Source organism: Glycine soja, chromosome 7, assembly GCF_004193775.1.
Source record: "Glycine soja cultivar W05 chromosome 7, ASM419377v2, whole genome shotgun sequence".
In the NCBI taxonomy this organism is placed as follows: domain Eukaryota; kingdom Viridiplantae; phylum Streptophyta; class Magnoliopsida; order Fabales; family Fabaceae; genus Glycine; species Glycine soja.
In genome coordinates this window covers 27373204-27396002 of record NC_041008.1, presented here as the reverse complement: position 1 = coordinate 27396002, position 22799 = coordinate 27373204, and the positions used below count along the sequence as shown (strand labels likewise).

Below are 22799 nucleotides of genomic sequence, written 5' to 3'. Positions count from 1 at the left end.
GTTTTGTATATTTTGAGGGTGGGTGTATCTAGGACTAACTGTTAGGTTTACTCTTTTGTTTTTGTATGGGTAGACCTGATGTATAGGCATTTGATGATTGTATACATGTGGCTGAAGCCACCACTATGGACACCTTTGCTCTGGATGACACTGTATTTTGTAAAACTCCCATATTTTGAACAGCCTTAAATGATGAATGTATTTATGATCAATCTTGTTACTCGAAAAGAAAGCATTTGCAACTTTATTTGTAAAAGAGTTTACCGACCGTATTTTATTCTTTTATTTTCATGTGACGACCTAAAGTAATGGCTGGTACATTCTTCCTTTTGAAACAGCAAAATAGTTTAGAGATTGTGAGTGGTAAGAAAGAAATGACTCCGAATAGAGTTGTGAACTGGCCATTCAGGACTCTGTAGTGAGGATTTTCCTTCTAAACCTAGTTATGGTGAAAAGAGAAAGATATGAAAAGGGAAAAGAAGAAAAAAAAGAAAAAAAAAATTTACCATGGTTTTTGTTATTTAAATTATTACTATTAAACCAGTCATTAATTTAGGGACGCCACAAATGGTGGTATCAGAGCAAAAGTTGGATTCTAGTGAACCTGTTATGGTCTTGCTGTGTGAATGTTGTGTATCTCTGAAACTTGGGAGTAGGTTTCGGGGAGTGACGTTAAGTCACACATTGTGTGTATTTCTGCCTTTTTGTTTTGAGCATGGATGTGTGACTGATTCACAGGATTGTTGTGTGTATGAGTATGTATAAAGAGAAGGAGGTTGTTATAACTGTCATAGCCTGTGTGGTACTCTCTCTCTTTAGGATTTCTTGGGTGCTAATAGTTTCCCTACAGGATAGGTATGGCAGGACGTGGTAGGGATCAGAATCGTGATGTCCTTGACCGCATCACAACTGTGCTGGAAACTCTAGTGCAGGAACGTGATGTGGAGCCGGCGGAGTATCGGGGACTCATGGCTTTCCGTAAGAACCACCCGCCAAAGTTCAGTGGAGACTATGATCCGGAAGGTGCTAGGTTGTGGTTAGCTGAGACGGAAAAGATTTTCGAGGCGATGGGTTGCCTTGAGGAGCATAAGGTCCTTTATGCAACATTTATGCTCCAAGGGGAGGCCGAGAATTGGTGGAAGTTCGTGAAGCCTTCATTTGTTGCACCTGGAGGCGTGATTCCTTGGAATGCCTTCAAGGACAAATTCCTGGAGAATTACTTTCCACGAGATCTCAGGAAGAGAAAGGCGAGGGAATTTCTGGATCTGAAGCAAGGAAACATGTCTGTTGGGGAGTACACGACTAAGTTTAATGAGCTTCTGCAGTATTGGCCTCAATACCAAGATGCTCGGAATGAGGAAGATTTATGTGCTCAGTTTGAGAATGGGCTTCGGTTGGAGATCCAACAGGCGGTTAGTTATATGCAGATTACGGATTTTAATCAGTTGGTGACAAAGTGGAGGATTTTTGAAGATAAGATGAAGGAGAGGCAAGCTAGAGGTGTTGGAGGACCTCAGAGAAACCATCCTTTTAAGGGGAATGGTAACAAGAGGATGAAGCCGTATGCTAGCAACAAGGGGAAGCAACCTATGGCTACCTCCAACATGAGCCAGTCAAGGGGGACTGGGGTACAGTGCTTTCAGTGTGGAGGACCGCATATTAAGAAAAATTGCCCACAGCTCCAGCAGACACAGGAGAATCGTTGTTATGTGTGTGGCAAGGTGGGCCATTATGCTCGAGAATGTAGGGTGACCGGGAGACCGACGGTAACAGCCAATTCCAACACCGTCAATCGTGGACCCACTAATTCCACAAGGAGTGGTAATGTTAGCAACAACAACACTAGTGGTGGAAGACCAAAAGTACCCTCTCGGGTATTTGCTATGAGTGGATCAGAAGCAGCTGCCTCCGACGATTTGATACGGGGTAAGTGTTTGATAGCTGATAAACTACTAGATGTACTTTATGATTCAGGTGCCACGCATTCTTTCATATCTCATGCATGTGTGGAGAGGTTGGGGTTATGTGCGACGGAGTTGCCATGTGATATGGTGGTGTCTACTCCGACGAGCGAGCCTGTAACCACCTCTCGGGTGTGTTTGAAGTGTCCCATAATTGTTGAGGGTCGATCTTTTATGGCGGACTTGATTTGCCTACCTTTAGCTCATCTAGATGTGATCTTGGGGATGGATTGGTTATCTACTAACCATATCTTTCTAGACTGTAAGGAGAAGATGCTAGTGTTTGGTGGAGATGTAGTTCCAAGTGAATCGTTGAAAGGGAATGCGGCCAACGAAGGAACGGGTGATGTTCAAACTTACATGGTGTTGTTCTCTATGTATGTGGAAGAGGACGCTGAAGTTAGTAGTATACCGGTGGTGGCAGAATTCCCGGAAGTTTTTCCTGACGACATTTGTGAATTACCACCTGAGAGAGAAGTGGAATTCATTATTGACTTGGTGCCGGGGGCGAATCCAGTGTCGATTGCGCCTTATAGAATGTCTCCGGTAGAACTAGCAGAGGTGAAGGCACAAGTGCAGGATCTTTTGAGCAAACAATTTGTTCGTCCAAGCGCATCACCGTGGGGAGCACCGGTCTTGTTGGTTAAAAAGAAGGATGGAAGTATGAGGATGTGTGTAGACTACCGGCAGTTAAACAAGGTCACTATCAAGAACAAATATCCTCTACCAAGGATAGATGATTTGATTGACCAATTGAGGGGAGCGACGGTATTTTCGAAGATCGATCTGCGATCGGGGTATCATCAAATCCGAGTTAAGAAGGAAGATATCCCAAAGACTGCGTTTCGGACTCGGTATGGGCACTACGAGTATTTAGTCATGCCATTTGGAGTGACTAATGCTCCTGCCATCTTCATGGACTATATGAATCGTATATTCCATGATTACTTGGATCAGTTTGTGGTTGTGTTTATTGATGATATCCTAGTGTATTCGAGGAATAAGGAGGAGCATGAGAAGCACTTGAGGATTGTGTTGCATATCCTGAGGGATAGGAAGTTGTTCGCCAAACTGTCGAAATGTGAATTTTGGTTGGAGAAAGTACAGTTCTTGGGGCACGTGATTTCCAAGGATGGGGTTGCGGTGGATCCGAACAAGGTGGAGTCGGTTATGGAGTGGCAACAACCGACAACTCCAACGGAGGTTCGAAGCTTCTTGGGGTTGGCTAGTTATTATAGAAAGTTCATTGAGGGATTTTCTAAATTGGCGTTGCCTCTAACTAAGTTGACTCGTAAGAACGAGAAGTTTGTCTGGAATGAGAAGTGTGATCAAAGTTTCCAAGAGTTGAAGAGGCGGTTGACGACAGCTCCAGTGTTAATTTTGCCCGACCCTAAGAGGACATTTGAAGTGTATTGCGATGCAAGCGGGCAAGGCTTGGGATGTGTGTTGATGCAAGAGGGAAGAGTAGTGGCTTATGCTTCACGTCAATTACGTCCTCATGAAGTTAACTATCCGACTCATGACTTGGAACTAGCAGCGGTGGTCTTTGCCTTAAAGATTTGGAGGCATTATTTGTACGGTACTCGTTTCGAAGTTTTTAGTAACCACAAGAGTCTCAAGTACTTGTTCGATCAGAAGGAGCTCAATATGAGGCAACGAAGATGGATGGAGTTCCTTAAGGATTATGATTTTGGTCTTTCCTACCACCCAGGAAAGGCTAATGTAGTAGCCGATGCGCTAAGCCGGAAATCCTTACATGTTGCGACTATGATGAGTTTGGAGTAGAGATTGATAGAGGAGTTCCGAGATTTGAATCTAGCAATCGAGATGCGACCAAAGAGCTTATTTGTGGGAGCGTTGCAGATTACCAATGAATTCGTAGATCACATACGCAAGGCTCAAGAGGATGACCCGTTTTTGCAAGGCAAGGTGTTAGATGTAATGGGGGATAAGGATGTGGAGTTTGAGAAGGACACAACCGGGTTAATTAGATTCAAGGGGAGGATATGTGTGCCATCTTCAGATGATTTGAGAGTTAAGATCTTGGAAGAAGCTCATAAAAGTCGTCTTAGTTTCCATCCAGGAATGACTAAGATGTACCAAGATTTGAAGAGAAGTTTTTGGTGGCATGGCATGAAGAAAGATGTAGCCAAATATGTAGCAAGATGTTTGACCTGTCAAAAGGCTAAGGTTGAGCACCAACGACCATCGGGAGAATTGAAGCCATTGGAGATTCCGGAATGGAAATGGGAGAGCATATCTATGGATTTTGTATCTAGTTTGCCCAAGACTAGTCGTGGACATGATGCTGTGTGGGTCATAGTTGATCGACTCACCAAATCTGCTCATTTTATCCCAGTGAATATGAAGTATAGAATGGAGAAACTAGTGGAGTTGTACATCAAGGAAGTAGTAAGGTTGCATGGAATTCCTTCTAGTATTGTATCTGACAGGGATCCGAGGTTCACTTCGCGATTTTGGACGAGTCTACATGAAGCCTTGGGGACAAAGCTGAAGCTTAGTTCAGCTTATCATCCTCAAATAGATGGTCAGACTGAACGAACCATTCAGACTCTAGAGGATCTACTTCGGGCGTGTATTATAGAGCAACAAGGTAGCTGGATGGATTGTTTTCCATTGATTGAGTTTACTTACAACAATAGTTACCAAGCCAGTATTGGTATGGCTCCTTTTGAAGCTTTATATGGACGAAAGTGCAAAACTCCTATTTGTTGGTATGATGATGGAGAAGCAGTACTTCTTGGACCTGAAATGCTACAACAGATTAATGAACAAGTGAGGTTGATTCGAGAGAAGATAAAAGCATCTCAGGATAGGCAAAAGAGCTACTATGATAGAAGGAGGAAGCCACTAGATTTTCAGGAAGGAGAACATGTGTTTTTGAAGGTTTCTCCCGTAACCGGAGTCGGAAGAGCTCTTAAAGCTAGGAAGTTGACACCCAAGTATCTAGGTCCATATCAGATTTTGAAGAAGATTGGGCCTGTAGCTTATCATATCGCCTTACCTCCGAGTTTATCGAATTTGCATCCTGTGTTCCATGTCTCTCAACTGAGACGGTACAACCCAGATCCATCACATATACTTGCAGTGGACGAGGTACAGGTGAAGGATAACCTCACCTATAGAGCACAACCTCAGGAGATCACTGACCGAAGGACGAAGTCGTTGAGAGGAAAGGAGATCGCGTTGGTGAAGGTGCAGTGGGGAACCGATGAGGGTGATTCTACATGGGAGTTGGAGGATAGGATGAGAGAATTGTACCCAAGTTTGTTCATAGAGTAGTTAATTTCGGGGACGAAATTCCTAAAAGGGTGGGAGTATTGTAACATCCTGGAAATTTCTACCCGGAATTTTTGGAAACGATGTATTTTGAATGATTATATATATAAGTATTATTCAGTGTCTATGCCTATATGTTCTTGGTAGAAGTAGGAATAGTGGGGGCAAGATACGCGGGTTAGACTAATTAAGGAAGAGAAATCCATAACTGAGAGGTTATGGGTTAATTCTTAATTAATTAGTTTAAAAATCATCGTTTTGCGTGCAACTTAGAATTTAACGAAACCAACCTCTGAACCACGCTCGGGGTTTTATTCTGAGCGTTTTGATATATATATTGCTTGCTTTCGAAAACTGGCCCCGACGGACGCAGAGAAACGCGAGAAACTGGAATCAGAGAAACGGCACGCAAACCGAGGCAGGATTGTAGCGTTTCAAAGGTCAGATTTTTCTCACTTTTGTGACTGAGTATGGGTCACAGTCAAAAAGAGAAAGTGGGCCCTTTTTGCTCCAATCAAATAGGGACATGTGGCAGAGCTTGAATAAAATAATGGAAAAAGGGAAAACCCTTTTTATTTAAAACCAAAAAGCTTTTCTCTCTCCTCACTCAGCCAAAGCAGAAATTCAGAAGCCTTTTCTCTCCCTCTCTCACGTAGCTTTCTTCTTCTTCATTCTCCATTGAAGCTTCAAGCAAAGCTTCAACCTTTGGCCACCATTTCTGCCCCAAATCGTGAAAGGAGAGCATTTTTGGAGTCGTGAAGTGCGTGGCTACGAGTGGGACTTCGAAATTTCAGGTTTGGGTGGACTTCTTTCTCTCTTAAATTTCGTGGGTATGGGGTTTTGGGAGATATGATGGGTGGTTTTGGTAGTTTTCTGCTGTGTGATGATTATTTGTGAAGACATTTGCTGAAAACTTGTTGAAATTGCCATGTTTGGATGAGTTAAACATACCCATTCTATTTTAGGGTTTTGTGATGATGTTTGTGATGTTGTGGGCTGAAAAATTGTTGATGGAAAACTGTTAGAGATGAAGGGTAGAACTAACCTAGGGTTAGAAAGTGAGAATGTGATGTTATGAGTGGAAAAAGAGTGAGACTTTGAGAGTTGGAAGGCTAAGTCTGAATTCTGTGGTAAATGGAGGTTAAAGTGAGTTAATACTAGCTTGAAATGTCATTTAGGACATGTGAGAAAGGTTAGGCTGAGCTAGAGAGAAAAACAAATGACCAAAGTGAACCAAGAGCCATTTCTAGGGCAAAATTGGGTGTTGAAGAGTCAAATTTTGGTTTGGTGGAATTTTTGGTGTAAATTCAGTTTGAGCAAGTTTAGATTGATGTTATGGACTTGTGTGAGGTGAGAGTTTGCTTCAAATTTACCTCATTCTAAATTCCACCTTTCAAACCTAGAAAAGCCATTGAATTGAGGGGTTTTGGACACCTAGATTTTGTGTTGCTGTGGTTTGAAGCTTGGCTTTGGTTTAGACATGTTTGATACATGATTTGGGACTTGTAGGATTTGATTTGAGCAAGATTGGATGAGGGGAAGTGTGATTTTCGAAATCTGCACTTATGCAGAATTTTGCTGTCAAAATAGGTGCAGCAGGATTTTAGCTTGGTGCAGAAAATGCTTGTGTGTGGTTGGCTGTGGAAAGAGTAGTACAGAATGAGTTCTTGATGTTTGCTAGTAGATCCCAACGGTCACAATGTAGGCTTATGCACTATAGACTTCCAGTAAAATTTTGGAGTCGATCCAACGGTTAACGAATTGGATCGAAGGAATTGTTACTGTGGTCTTTAAGTGAGAAAAGCTGTGATTTTGGTTGGTGTTTGAGCAGAGTTTTCTGACTTTGCTCTGCTTTTGCTTGGCTGTGATAGCTTGTGCTGTTTGAATGTTGTTTTACTTGGATGTTGTGGAAGCTTGAGAGGATTGATGGGGACCCGGTGTTGAGAGAAACGAGGATATGGGCTACGTGGGAGTACGTGAGCTCAGTTGGAGGTGGGCAACAGGGGATGGTGGGTTTATGCGCGCATTGTGGATGTGGAAAACTTGTTGTGCACCATCGCCCGACCGCCACCTAGTACCACATGTGATGGGTACCCCATAATCCTACAAGCTTGAGATGAGGAAGTGTTGAAAGGTGAAACTTCCTGCTTTTATTGTTGACCACAGAGTGGTACCTGGAGATATGTCGCGGGGGTCAGGAGACCTTGGGGACGTCAGGTGGGGTGCTATTGCCCAAAACCAAGCTTGACCAATCCCGACCCAACCCGGGCATAGTCGGTCAGTGAGAACCTGTGATGTACCTAAACAGGCGAGCTCCTGGCAGTCAACAGATAAAAGGAAAACAAGACCACAAAGCAAGGAGGCTTGTGGTGGCTGGCCAGCTGTGAATTTTGTGTAATATGTGGATTGTGGCCTCTGGTAATCAATTACCAAGGGTGGGTAATCGATTACAAGGCTTAAAATTGAGGACAGGAGGCTAAGATGGTCTCTGGTAATCGATTACCAAGGGGTGTAATCGATTACCAGGCTTGAAAACGAAGTCAGAAAACTTAGGGAGCCTCTGGTAATCGATTACCAGCCTGTGTAATCGATTACACAGAGGAATGGGTCACTGGTAATCGATTACCAGGCATGTGTAATCGATTACACAGTGTATTATTGCATATTTCATGTCCTGAGGCTGTGTAATTCAAGTTTAGCCTCTGGTAATCGATTACCAAGGTTGTGTAATCGATTACCAGAGATGAAAAGCCTCAAGATACTCCTTTTAACGTCATGTAGTGGTTATGAGATGCATTGTGTGCAGCGCAGTTAGATTCTTGTGAAAGAGTCTACCCCTTTCTCTTCTTTCTTGTAGATCGTGATGGCGGCGCAGCTAATCCGTGATCGAGTAGAGATGGAGTGCCTAGAGGGAGCTTGGGAGACCCTCGAAGGCAACACAAGGTGCCGATTTCGGGGCACCATTCGATTCACGGCTACTTCTTTGGTGCATCCAGATGAACCTGCACGGACGCTTCAGTGCACGGTGGAGTGGATACTACCCACGCCTACACCATATCGTCTAGTGGAGCCCGTTCAAGTGATCGAGGTAACGTCATCCGAGGAAGACCCTGAGGAGGACCTGGAGGAGCTACCTCCTGAGCCTGCTGTGGATGCCCTTGACTTTCTAGAGGGTGATGAGGATCCACTTCTCGAGGTGGATTCTCCCGAGGAAGTCATGTCGGCATCTGAGGCAGACTCTACGGAGGATAGTGGTCCGAGGGAGATGGCGATCAGCGGAGGCTCTTAGTCATTAATTTAGGGACGCCACAGCATGTCACCAAGCAAAGGTCCCCGGACGAAATTAGGGTATGACACAGGTGTTGAGGAAAGAATTAATCAGTTTCAAGAACCTCTGGATTTGAGGTCAAATCCTTTTCAAGAGGGAGGGAATGATTCAATCCTATCCCCCAAGGGCATTGGATAGAAAACTCCAAGAAGATTAGGCCAAAGATGCAAAAGAAGGTCCTAGGGTTCTCATGAGCCTTAGGATAGATTTCAGGCCCATGGGCTAAGTATGAGCCCACTTATCTTTGTACCTATTAGATTAAGATTTCATTAATTTTGGGTCTTGTATTTAGGGCTCCATAATATAGGTAGGATACCCTAGAATTATAGGATTTTCCAACCCTGGTATTTTAGGGTGCCTATACTAGTTTTTGTATTAGGGGTAGTTTTGTAATTTCGCATGCACTAAGTGAATATTTGATGTGTGTGGTTGGAAATAAATTTAATTGAATTGGTAGAAGCCCAATCCAATTAAATTTTAGAGGGGGAGGTGAGCATTTTCTTACTACACCCCATTGCCACATCATATAGTCACACTTTGTGCATGTCCTTCATGTTTTACATGCCTCATGACACCTAAGCACACTTAGTGGAGAATCTTGGAATTGATCTTGGATTAGTGGGCTGAACCATAACTAAAATTCACTAATTATAATTAGTGAAATTTTGGCTCCAAAGTTTGGCTCCACAAATTCAATTTCAAATTCAAGTGAAATTTGAATTGAAATTCAAATTTTCCTCCAATTTTGTGTGACACTTAGGATATAAATAGAGGTCATGTGTGTACATTTTTTTGAACTTTGATCATTTGAATATTAATCTTCATATTTCAAAGCTCTTTTAGAGCACAAAATTTCGTGCTCTTCTCTCCCCCTCCCTTCATTCATCTCCTTCTTCCTCCAAGCTCTTATCCATGACCTCCTATGGTGGTGAGCTTCTTCTAGACTCATCTTCTCCTTGAAGTGGCGTCTCCTCTCTCTCTTCCTTCTCCATTCCGCTGCCATTCATCTTTCAAGAAGCAAATGAATCCATTGATGAAGAAGATCCTAGGCCTACAAGCTCCAATGGAGCTTACATCACAATGCCACACGAAAAACACAAAAGCAGAGAAAAATAGCTACCAAAAATGGAGATGTGTGCATTTCTGGAAAAAAAAAGCTTTTATAAGGAAAAAAGAAGCCAGGGGCATTTTTGCCATTTATAAATTTTGCTGGGTGCACTTGGCACCACTCTTCATCTTTTCATACACCTTAAAGACACATTGGGCTGGACTGGAATATGCCCTTCTTGGAGTGATAGGAGATATAGGAGAAAACAGGATATTTACTGGGCAAAGAGATGTTTATGGAAATTTGAAAGTCTCAGATAGAGTTCAAGATTGAGTTAAAGAAGGAAAATTGCTTTCCTCTGGTTCTAGGACTAATCTTGAGGAGAAGGTTTAAAAATTCTGTAAAATATTTCTTTCACAAATATGTGTAAAATTCCCTTGTTTGTTATGTAAAATTGCATGTTTGTTTTTATACATGGAACTATGTGCATCTAAAGAAAGTAGATTTAGATATCAGCACTCTTCAGAACCGAAAATTCCAAGTAGAGGTTAGTTTTTTTATCTCTTATATTTGCATTTCTCAGGTTATCCTTGTGTTTTGTCTTTGTTAGTTTGTCTGTTAAAAATATTGGTTATGTAATGTTTAACACCTAGTTTTTCATAAGTTTACTGTGGACTTCCAAATCATTTACTAAAGGGTTTCTACTGAAACTTATTCTTTGATTTTGTTGCATAATGAATTATGATGCTTCCTGCCTTTTTAAGGAATGGACTAGGTTTTAGTTTTTAATTTGTTGAGATTTGTACTTTATCTTCACTAGCCATCTCAGCTTGTTATTCCTTGGTGTCAATAACTATCACTTGCTAACTAATGATCTTAGAGTAGCTTTTGATATATCCTCTATCACTCATTCTGTTTATCGTGTTTTAAGAATGAATATATATTTTTTTCTTGACCCTTGGGCTGCATCGTGTGTTTTCTCTCTCTCTTTGCTGTGTGTTTTTTCTCTCTGCAGAATTTCCCAAAATTGTTTCCCTTTACCATGGGTTTTTTTATATGGAGAAAAGATATTGTATAAGGATTTTTCTATACACTAATGGTATCTTTTGATCCATGTGCTACCTCACCTGGTGGGAAAACTTGCTTGTTGTAATATAAATTTCTGTTGTACTTTTTTGGATTATAAATGATATGCCAACTTTTTGTACTGGAAGGCAAAATTCACTTAGTGTTAGGAAAAATTCACTTTTTGGGATTATAAATGATATGCCAACTTTTTATACACTAATGACACTCTTTCTAGTAATTTTATGTGTTGATCTTCCCATTATAACACGCTTTCTTTTTAGTACTCAGATACAAGCATCAATAGAAACATAGTAGTAGTATCTTTGTTTAATTATAAGATTTATCATTTCCTTCATATATTGTTCATGATCAAGAGATTTTTGCAAAGCTTACTAAAGTATAAAAAATATTTTTTTTATTTAAAAATAATACATTCTAAGACGGTTGTCTCCACGACCCACGACTTACATTCTAAGACGGTCTCATGAATAGGATTGATGTAGAATGTGTTACATTCTAAGACGATCATAGAGACAACCGTCTTAGAATATTCGCACATTCTAAGACGATCGTTAAAAACCATAATCATAGACGCGTTCTTTTCTACGACGTCTGCTACGATGACGGTCAATAACCGATGTTGTATGTATCAAATAATCGATGTAGAATAACATTTTTGCAGTAGTATATTTTTATATATTATATATGTGAATGGTCGTTTTCTATATATTGATTTTTTTTCTTATTTATTTTTATTGCCTAGAAAAATGTTAATTAATGACAAAAATTATGTTATCATGTAAAAAATAATTTCTTATAAGAATAATTTATTTATTTATAATAACTTAAGTTATGTAATTTAAGTATAGTTATAAAATTCTATTATTTAATATAAAATCACTTTAAAATTAGACAAACAACCTGTGTCAAAAGAATCATCATTTTTTTAAATTATGTCTTTAAATTATGTCTTATAATAAAAAACGAGGAAGTATAATTGTAATTGCTTTTAAAAAAATATAATCGTAATTAAAAGAATTATTAGAGTACTCAATTTAATATTTTACGAATATTGATAATTCGTACAATTCTCATTAATTAAACTCGATTCCTCAGCATTAAATTAGCGTCATCATTACCCTGTGATGTGTTGATGGCATTAAAAATCAAGATCCCAACAAATTGAGCAAGTGAGGTCTTGAAATCGGTTGTCGTATATCTCGAAGAAGTGAAGAACTGATAGAGCATTCTGTAAAAAAACAAACAAACAAACAAACAAAAACCCACGAACTGATAGAGAAGCGTACTATATTTTTTTCTAAAAGAAAATATACTTAAATACCAAAAATGCTATTCAATATCTGGTGAAAAAAAAAAGAAAGAATATATATATATATATATATATATATATATATATATATATAAATGTGAACACCATATATACTAGTTGACACAGACAGAAAAAGAAAGAAAAAGGATAAAAAAAATATAAGTATGATATAATACTAAATAATGATAATGATATGTTAGGTAGAAAAAAAAAATGAAAGATGCCAACCGAGTGTTTAAAATGAGAGGATGTTTAAATATTATTACGTTAAATATAAGAATGATATATATATATATATATATATATATATATATATATATATATATATATATATATATATATATATAGAAAAAAAGGAATATAAAGAAAATGAAAGATGTTAATATGGTATTTAAGATAATAAATGTCCAAATATTATTGCTTTATTTTAAAAAAAAATGAAAGGTATACGACGATTTGAAGGTGGGTCGGGTATACTAAGCGTGTTTGGCTTTCCGTATTGCAGAATAAGCGTGCTTCACTTTAGAATTAAGTAATAATAATTTATGCGTTTAATTTCAAACGCATGCTTGGTCTTTGCTCTCAGTTCTTCCTGCATTTTGTGGGACCGGAAGGGAGGGGATTTTGGTCATTTTGGAAGCTCCAAATGATAGATTTGTTTCAGGCAGTCAGTCAAGCAACCATAAGTAACTTTTCAAAATGAAATGAAAAAATTCATCCTTAGCCAAATATAGTGCTTGAAAGTGCACTACATCCAATTTGATGAACCGACTATCAAGTTGGACTTCACATTTGGACTTTAGTGTCTTATCATACTTTTAATCGTTTGTTTATAATATTTCATCGTTATTAGTGTCACATTTCTTCACTTTGACAAATGTTACCCAATTACCTAAAATATTCCACGTTTACTTTATTTGACTTTCGGGATGCCGATTACTGAATATTGTGAAAGTTTGATTTGAACCTAAATCGCTTTTTGAACTACTCACAATTAGGAGGAACCCGATGGTGGTGAAATTTAGTGTTTCAAATATACCTGGAAGAAAAAGTCAACCAATTTCACTGCACATGCAACAATTGTCCTGCGTCAAGTTATGTTTAGATTGATAAAAAGAAACAAAATGAATTAGAATGAAATATGTGATTTTGGTTTAGCTTCGAGTACACCCGTTTCATGAAATCACGTCAAATCTAGTTAAAAGATGTAAAATCCACAAATTTTAGCTTCTACTTGGCGTGCGTAACATAGGGTTAATGACAAAAATTATTGTTAAACTGTTTAGAAATATTTTGATGGAAAGAAACAAAATTCTCATTTCTCCTAAATTAGGAAGAGAGAGATATGAAAATAAAACAATGAAACAAGATGAAATATGTGTTTGGAAACATGTCCAAAGAATATAAACATTTGTCAATTGTAGCCTTTGAGGCAACCACTACAATGACTAACATTAATACAAGGCGTGTTTAGAAAATAATAATGGATGTATTTCTAAATAAGCTAAAATAAAATCCAACTAATTATCATTTTATCAATATATGTTTTTTGACATGTTTTTTTTTTGGGAAAAATCTTGTTGATACATTGTTAGATAATAAAACACTTCATATGAATTAGTCTCATTCATTAGTTAGATTCAATTTTTTTTTTTTTTTTTATAAAGACCAGGTATCAATAATGAGAAACAATATTGTTTAAGTTCAATAGAAATGATGGAGGTGCAATCAACCCGTCTAATGATCCTTTACATGGGATTAGAGGATGAAACAAGAGGTTTGATTCTAAAGATCAAAGATAAAGAAGACCAATGTGAATTAAGGGTTGCACCTAATTGGATCACTCTCCTACAAATTGATGAAGATGCTTTGAAGTCAACTTGAAGAATATGATTTATTTTCTTTTTTAATTGTATTTTGGACTTATTTTCGGACTTTAATGGACTCCCACAACCTTTTATTGTTATTTTAAAGTTTTTTAATTATTACATTAGTTAATATTGGGCCTTGTGTCTAAATTAGGGTTATTAGTAAGAGTATAAATAGACTTTTTAAACACTTTGTTGAGGGATTTTGAAGATTAATGAAAATTGAGAGTTTTTCTATTGAGAGAGATTTTCCTTTGTTCTTAAGTTAAGAACTTATAGTGCTGGTTCTTCTGGCAGGTCGTAGTCAGGGTCATGCTCAACATCCTTGTACATGAGTACAAGTAACTGCTCTCTAGCCATCAAAACACTCTCAACCTCTCTTTTCTTTTGCAAATGCACTCACTTTCTTAATTTTCTTTTCTTTGTCTTCTTTTTTATTCTTTTCTTTCGTTTTCTCACTCTCATTTTTTCTTTTCTTTTCTCTTTTTTTCTTGAATGCTCAATTGTTCTTCTCTCAACTTACACTCTCTTACAATTTTGATTTGATCGACACAGGCCTCAGCAGGCTAGAGAGATGTTAACACAATGGTGTGATTGTTCAAAACAAGAGCAGATATATTTTTGTAACCATCATGTATAACCTTTTTATCAAATTGCCATGGATGCCCTAGAAGTATATACCAACATACATAGGTACCACATCACAAAGAACTTCACCCTTACGTCTCCACAATCATTCAGCCATTCAAGTCTATATGGATTAAAGTGCTTTAATCTGGGCAAACCCAATTTCTCAACCAACAAGGTTCTAACAACATTAGTACAACTTCTACTATCAATGATCAAATTGCATACCTTGTCTTTTATGTGACATCTTGTATGAAAAATATGCTTACTCATCACCTCAGGCTGCATGTTAAGAGCACATCTAGTAACAGACACATCTCCATTTACAAGTTTAGCAACATCAACATCAATGTAATCCTCCAATGGTGACATTTCATCATCACTTGAGCTCTCATTCTCTATGTCTTCATTATCCAGCAATATCACGACTCTTTTATTTGGACATTGAGAAGCAATATGTCCAACTCCTTGACACCTGAAACATTTGACATGAGGTCTAGAAGATGAATTAATTTCCATTCTACCTTTAGGTACAATAAATGAATTTTTTGGACTTAGCTTCATCTTTTGACTTTCTCACAGATTTTTTGTTTTGCCAATTTGACTTCCATGAAAAAGTGGAACAAAATTTGGAAGTACTCTTAGCTTTCAATTACCTCCCCACTTGAATAGATTTGTGCAACAAGTCCTCCATCTCCACATAATGTTGCAATTCTACCACATAAGTTATCTCCTTCTTTACACCTCCAATGAATCTGACCATAGTTGTCTCACGATCTTCTTCAACATTGACTCTAATCATGGCTATTTCCATCTTCTTGTAGTAGTCCTCCATACTCGTGGAACCTTGAGTTAGAGTTTGCTATTTTTTGTGCAAATCCCTATGATAGTGGCTAGGTACAAATCTCCTTCTCATGACAGTCTTCATCTCTTCTCATATACTAATAGGCCTTTCACCATTCCTGTACCTACTAGTCACAAGTTGATCTCACCAAATACTAGCATAATCAATGAATTTAAGAACAACTAATTTAGCCTTTTCCTCCTTAGAATAATTATGGCAATCAAACACATGTTCAACCTCTCTCACCCACTCCAAATACAATTCAAGATCATTTTTATCTTGAAACGTAGGGATTGTCATCTTAATGCTCCCCAAATGATTATCTCTTCTTGGTTCGTCTCTTCACCTACTTCCATGACTTCTTTCATTTGAATACCCATCATTCTCTTCTTCTTCTGAAGTTGATTGTCTATGACTTCTAGATTAGAATGGAGATTACAAACTATCCAATCTCAAGTTTAAAGCTTAAAATTATTCATTAATAACTTTAAGAAACAACTTGAGATCCACTCCTTCTTCTCCACTCATGGTTAAAATTGCTACAAGAATTGTGTTAGAAGTGATTCCAAATTTGAAAATTGGATTTTTTTTGCACGAATTTTTTATAATATATATATATATATATATATATATATATATATATATATATATATATATATATATATATATATATAAAAGAAGACAAAAAGATATTAATACTAGATAGAGTTCAAAAAAGAAAGATAGACTCAAAGAAATAAAATAAAGGAAGATGAAATAATAATATAAATAATATAGAGTTAAACAAAAGGAAACAAACAAAGGAGGAAACACACAAGAAGAAAGAAAACACAAAGAATTTGATAACACATGATTCCAGTTTTGATACCAAATGATAAGAGAACACCTAGGATCGTTTTGAAAGTAAGTATAAAAAGAAAAATAACTTGACCCTAACCGTGACTTACCAATAGAGCCAACACTATCAGTAGCCCAAGAACAAAGGAAAAGCTCTCTCAGTAGAGAAACTCTCAAATTTTTCATTAATCTTCAAAATCCCCCAACAAAGTGTTTAAGGAGTCTATTTACAGACCTACTGATGATCCTGATTTAGACCAAAGGCTCAATAACTAATTTAATAATTAAAAGACTTTAAAATAACAATAAAAGGTCGTGGCAGCTCATTACATGTCGAAAATAGACCAAAAAAAATATAATTAAAAATGAAAATAAATCCTATTTTTGAAGTTGACCTCAAACCATCTTCATCAATTTGTAGGAAACCGATCCAATTAGGTGCAATCCTTAATTCACATTGGTCTTATTTCTTTTTGATATTTAGAATCAAACCTTGTAATGTTTGTTTCATCTTCTTAATGTTGGACCTTGTCATAAGACCTTCAATCTCATGTAAAAAATCATTAGATGGACTGATTGCACCTCTCCATCATGAGATATCAATCATAAGAAACAATCTTGTTTAAATTCAATAGAAATTAGAATCGATGTAGATAATAAAACTCTCATACTAAATATTTAACACAATTATATATTTAGGACTCGATTCATATGCAGATGATTAGATTCAACCCCCAGTTAATCTAAAGAGTGAAATATAGTATCATTATATCTCATTTCCATTTCATCTCAGTGTAAGAAAATTTCTCTATTCCCTCCGTGATTGCCGTTTGTCGCATCGTCGAAGAGGTAAGAAAACAAAACTGAACTCTTGCATATAAAAATCCAGAAACTGGGCCTGGCGCGTTGAGGATTAATTCAAAACACGGTAGTTGTTGAAACCCGAACGGAGACAACAAGGCCTATGACACAACAAGTAGCAACACTGTAGCAATTAAACAACCAGCCAATTAGGTCTACTATTTTTCCCCTTCCGAAAGCGAAACCTTCAACTTAGTTTAGTGTAACTCCCTCTTCTTTTTTTTTTTTTTTTTAATGTCAAAAATCCCTTGATAAAAAGTTTTTCAAACCCTGCCTTATTTTATTGACCAAACCACACATAATAAATCCACAACCACCCACACACCACAAGTCCAACTCCAACACAACCACCATCTCCCCCATGTGAACGTTACATTACACCTTAGTTTGGTTTTGTAGCATTATTATCCCTAACCCATCAAAAACAGCAACAACAACTATTGTTGAATTAATTGCACCAAATATTGTTTGTTGTAATTAATACTCCAATGGGGAATGCCTTGGGGGGAAAGAAAACCACAAAGGTGATGAAGATTGATGGGGAAACCTTCAAGCTTAAAACCCCAATAAAAGTTTGTGATGTGCTAAAAAACCACCCTGGTCTTGTTTTATTGGAGTCCGAGGCTGTGAAGCATTATGGTATAAGAGCGAAGCCTTTGGAGGCCCACAAGGAGTTGATGCCGAAGAGGTTTTACTTCCTTGTGGAGCTTCCGAAGGAGGCGACGGTGGCGCCGAGGAGGGTTCGCTCGGGGATCAACATGAGCGCCAAGGACAGGCTCGAGAGTCTAGTTCTGGCTCGGCGGTCTGCTTCGGATCTTACGATCATGAAGCCGCTGTCGAGTGAGCCGGCAGAGAATGGGGGACTGAGGCTTAAGATGAGGCTGCCGAAGGCCGAGGTGGAGAGGCTGATGAGAGGGTGCGAGACAGAGGCTGAGGCTGCGGAGAAGATTATGGGACTTTGCATGGTGAATGGTGGGAATGGAAATGGGGAGGTGAAACATTGGAAGGGTGTTAGAGCCAGAGCTGGGGAAAGTACTAAGGCACGTGAGGTATGCTTCCTACAAACTAGACATAATGAAATTTTACATTAACAAAAGAAAATAAAATAAAATTATTTTTTTCTTCTAGGTTAAAATCAAGAATAAATAGTTTGCATTTTTACAGCATCATTTTGTGAAAAATTATTAAGTGGTTCACAATTATGATGATTTCTATTAATTAATTTCTATATGATTATTAATCCGGTATTGTTAAATTTTTTTTGTTTGTAAATTCAATAACTTAGATGTGTCGTGTGTTACTTTGATATTGGTTCAGACCAGGAACACAAAGTGGTCCCAAATTAATTAATAATTTCTGATCTTCAGATAATTACAAATTTAACTTTTATTATAATTGCTTTAAAAATAATATTTATTATGATTTCTATTTAATTAATTAATAATGTTAAAATCTTTTATTCTAACAATATTTTAAAAAATTGAACTATAAAATCAAGTTGTATATTTTGAGTACTATTATATAAGTTATTTTATTTAATTTTTCTTAAAATTCAGATATATAAATTAGTTTTAACGTATATAAAAATTTATGTTATTTTATTCTTTTATTTTTCTTCTACAAATATGGTAGATAAATTTATTCAAATATTACTATAGTAAATACTAATGGTTGTTCCTGTTTTGTGCTAGTTTGATCTTCGTTTAAAAGAGTTTCTTTGTGTTTAACATTTGACTAAATTCTCGCATACTGTCAAGTACAGTTCATTTTGTTACAATTTATTTCGTTTACTCTGTCTTTAAATCAAACCAAGGACGACAAGTGGAGGGATTTTAAGAATAGAAGCGGAGTAAAATTAAGAGAGATTTCTTTATAAATAGCAGCGATAGATAAAATAAAATATTAGGATGTAAATGTGGTTTGTTGTTTGTTGAAGCAGTATTTTCTTAAAGATTAAATTTTATTATTTCAAATAAGGAAATATGTGAATAAATGATTAATGAGAGTTAAAATTTGTAAAAAAATGGAACCGAAGTAACTTTTTTCTCTTTCTAACAAACCAACCTCACAGTTTTGTAAGTACTTCATACGTTTTATTGGATAGTAATTTTCTAGTGTTATAATTAATCATCCATATGCCTAATACCAGCTTTACGTAATGTGTTTTAGCATACAGTACGTTCTAGAGACTTCAAATTTTCCATTTATTTAACAAAAAAGAGTTCGCATAGTATATTTCTTACATTATTATTCGATTAATAATATTTGAGTCAATGCTTAGTAGAATCAACTCTTCTTTTGCAGTAAGTTGACGTAGCGGGTGCAATCATCATCTATACTATTATAAAAGGAATTTGTTGCTTTAGTTATTTTATAAAATATTTATTATTATCGATTACTTGTTCGGTTGTTCAATGATTTATAGAAAAATATAAAAACGGACAAAACTATCAAGACATTTTGTTAATCATGCATATATTTTAAAGATAAACATAAAAGGACAAAATCATTTATTAATTAATATTTATTTCCTTATATATATATATATATATATATACTTTAAATATTTCTTAACTTTCTGTATATAAAATTATACTTTAGCTCATGTAACAAAAAAATGTATATAAAATTATAATCGACTTTAAATACTTCTTATTACTTTTAATTAATATCAAATAAATATGAGTTGACCCCAAATGCACTAATTAGATATAAAAGATTATTATAGGGATACAAGTTGTATGGTAATAATTAAAATATCAATTATCTATTGAATATATTTTATTTTACTATTCACAACACCAATTGCGCAACTAATTTGTAATATTCATACAAAATGGTCCACAGATATAATTACATTAATATAATTTAAGAGCGTTTCTTATAAAATTTTAGCACTATAGCAATCATTTCAGGATTCTTTTTTCTTATGAAAGTTCCTAAGATATTTTACCGTTATATAGTAAGGAAAAATGAATCTACCATGCAGAACATCATTTATCGCGCGCAAATTTTGAACATTTTACCTATTAAAATAATGTTTTCATTAACATGTATTTTTATTGATTATTCAAACATTGTAAATCATGTCAACTAACTTCGAGTCTTCGACCTACATATAATTTGCAACTTTATAAGATCATATTATATATATCCCCTGTTTTATAGATATCAATCCTCACCTGCTTAGTACTTAAATGAATTTACATCATAAATCAAAGAGCAATGACATACCAAGTAACGTACCATCTGAACAATTCTAAAGCACAAGAACAGATTCCTTTCCGTCCATATTCATATTGATATAGTTGGCGACAAGAAAAATAGAATGGATAATGTGTAATGGCCAAGCAATTTAATTAAACATCAAATATTTCATGTATAACCAATGTATTGATATCCAAAGGGTTAAGTGCTATGTCCTTTTCAAGTTGTTGGGTCTGCACAGGATAAAGATTCTTCAACAGATATTGTATAATTTATAGTTTATTAAAAACAAACTTGCATGGTGTGACTATTATTGTTTATTTTTTTTATACTGTGACTATTATTGTTTATGGAGGAGTGGTTGCGAAAATAAAATTATTCAGTACACAATTGTATGCTTTCATTAATTTGTAGCTAACTAACATTTCATATCAGCATGATTAGAAGAGTTTGTACGTACCCATTAAATTGATGATTTTGTTGGATTAACAATTCTTGCAGAAAAGGGTGAGTTTTATGCCAATCATTGAAGGAGGGAGTCCAATAGCTGTGGCTTCGTAATTACAACATATTTTACATTAGCTTTGAAACACAGTGCACCCTTCAGTGTTGCTGCGAGCCAGGGAGAGTTATCTCACAAAAGGAATGATCTTCCTGGTGCATAGTTTAATATATAAGAGTGATGTTATTTACATTTTCATGCTATATATATGTTTTGAAGTCACAAACGGTTTCTATAACTATATGGGTGTTTGCAATTATATTAGTTTCACTAGACAGTAAAATGTAGTTCAGGTACCTTTGTAGCTATGAATTACTGAACGTACGTATGTTTCAATAACATTATCCCACAAATTATTATATGTAGAGAAGAGACATCATTAATGGCTGTATATGCATCCAATGGTGCTTAATCGTTTACCTTAATCTAAAAGGTTAATTTGAACATGGAAGCTAGAATAATTAGCTTAAAAGATAATGGCAAAACCATAAAATCAGACTGCTAATTCTTACTAATTAATTTGGTTTTTATCTCCATCAACAGCGACAACCACCCTCACTTGAGAGGTACTTTATAACATCCTCGACACTTCAACAGTTTGATATGTTATTTATAATGAGTGAATCACTATTAGTATCTTCAACTAAGTGTGAATTGCGAGATGCAGTTTTCTCCTATTGGAGTTTAATTTAATCTACATATTTTTTTAGTACAAACTTTGAGATAAATTTCAATTCTAATAACATAACATGACAAACAACATGTTAAGAACTATATTTAAATTTTGTCCAATCAAAAAACCCTTTTCTTGCTTAATGATGGAGCTATATTTAAATTCATGTCAGTCTCTTTGTCTTGATTAACCACAGAATTTAGCATTTCATTACTGTTCCCAATCCTCACAAGATCCACAGAACTAGCTCTCAGATCTCTCATTGAAGTATCCCTATAAAAATACATAATGAGTTGAAAATAAAAATAGAACTTCCTTTCTCTAAAGCAACATCTTGCACTTTTACAATTATAAAATAGAACTGCAATAATATTCAGTAAAAATAAGAATCACCCAGAAATAACACTGGCATCAATGATTTTATATTAAATCTCTAACATTTTCCATTTTTCCAGTAGAGACTCTACTGATATAGCCACAAGTGTTGTTACCTTACCACCATCAAAATAAAATACTCATTGAATTATTTATGCATTTAAGTTTGAAGTTATGGTAACAATATTATGTGTTATTATAAAATCTAAATCATACATCTAATCAACAACATAGACTTAAATGTAAAATTACAATTTACTTTATAAATCCTTGTGCAATACAAATATAAAACCAGAATCAAATTACAGTTTTAAACTACATCTTATCCCCAAAATGGAGCCCAGGCTTAAAGGCCCTAATAGGAGAGATAACATAGATAGTTGACTACTGGTGTAATTCTAATTCAATCATTTTATCATTTTAATGGAGACTACTAGTTCTATATCCTCTAATTGTGGAAAGAGCATATATAACAGCGAGTCTGTCTCTAGAAGAACATGTCGTTAAACATAACAAATGTTATGAAGGGGAAAAGGTCACATAACAAATGTTATGAAGGGGAAAAGGTCACAGATCCCTGCATTTTTTATATCTTTGCTTTCTTTCAAGTTAAGAGTTATGATTCAACTAAAACTTACATGAAGAAACAAGAAAAAGACTGTTTTAATGTTAAGTAACAATTTCAATGATGGACATACCTCCCTGTACTTGTTTGATTGCTCTTGTTGGCTCTCTTAATGATGTTGGGTTTACCACTGCAGTAAAAACCAGTTAAATCAAGCACTTCACTTGCTACAGCTCCTAAAACTGCCAAAACATTGGCAGACTTGCTTTGAAAATGACAGAGAAGAATAGGAAATAGTCAGATTTAAATTTGAAATGCAAAAAAACAAAAGATGAAGAGACTGTTACTGTGAAAATACCAGTGAATAAATCTAAGATGGTTCTCCACTGGTAGAATTTGGTTCAG

General features: G+C 35.9%; 1 protein-coding gene across 1 annotated transcript; it reads left to right on the top strand.

Moving 5' to 3' along the window:
- Positions 1-17370: 17370 nt before the first annotated feature.
- LOC114419233 (uncharacterized protein At1g66480-like) lies at positions 17371-21172 on the top strand. Its single transcript, XM_028384871.1, has 2 exons — positions 17371-18121; positions 20781-21172. Exons 1-2 carry the CDS (start codon positions 17561-17563, stop codon positions 20838-20840), a joined length of 621 nt encoding a protein of 206 aa, XP_028240672.1. The 5' UTR covers positions 17371-17560; the 3' UTR covers positions 20841-21172.
- The last annotated feature ends 1627 nt before the right edge of the window (positions 21173-22799 follow it).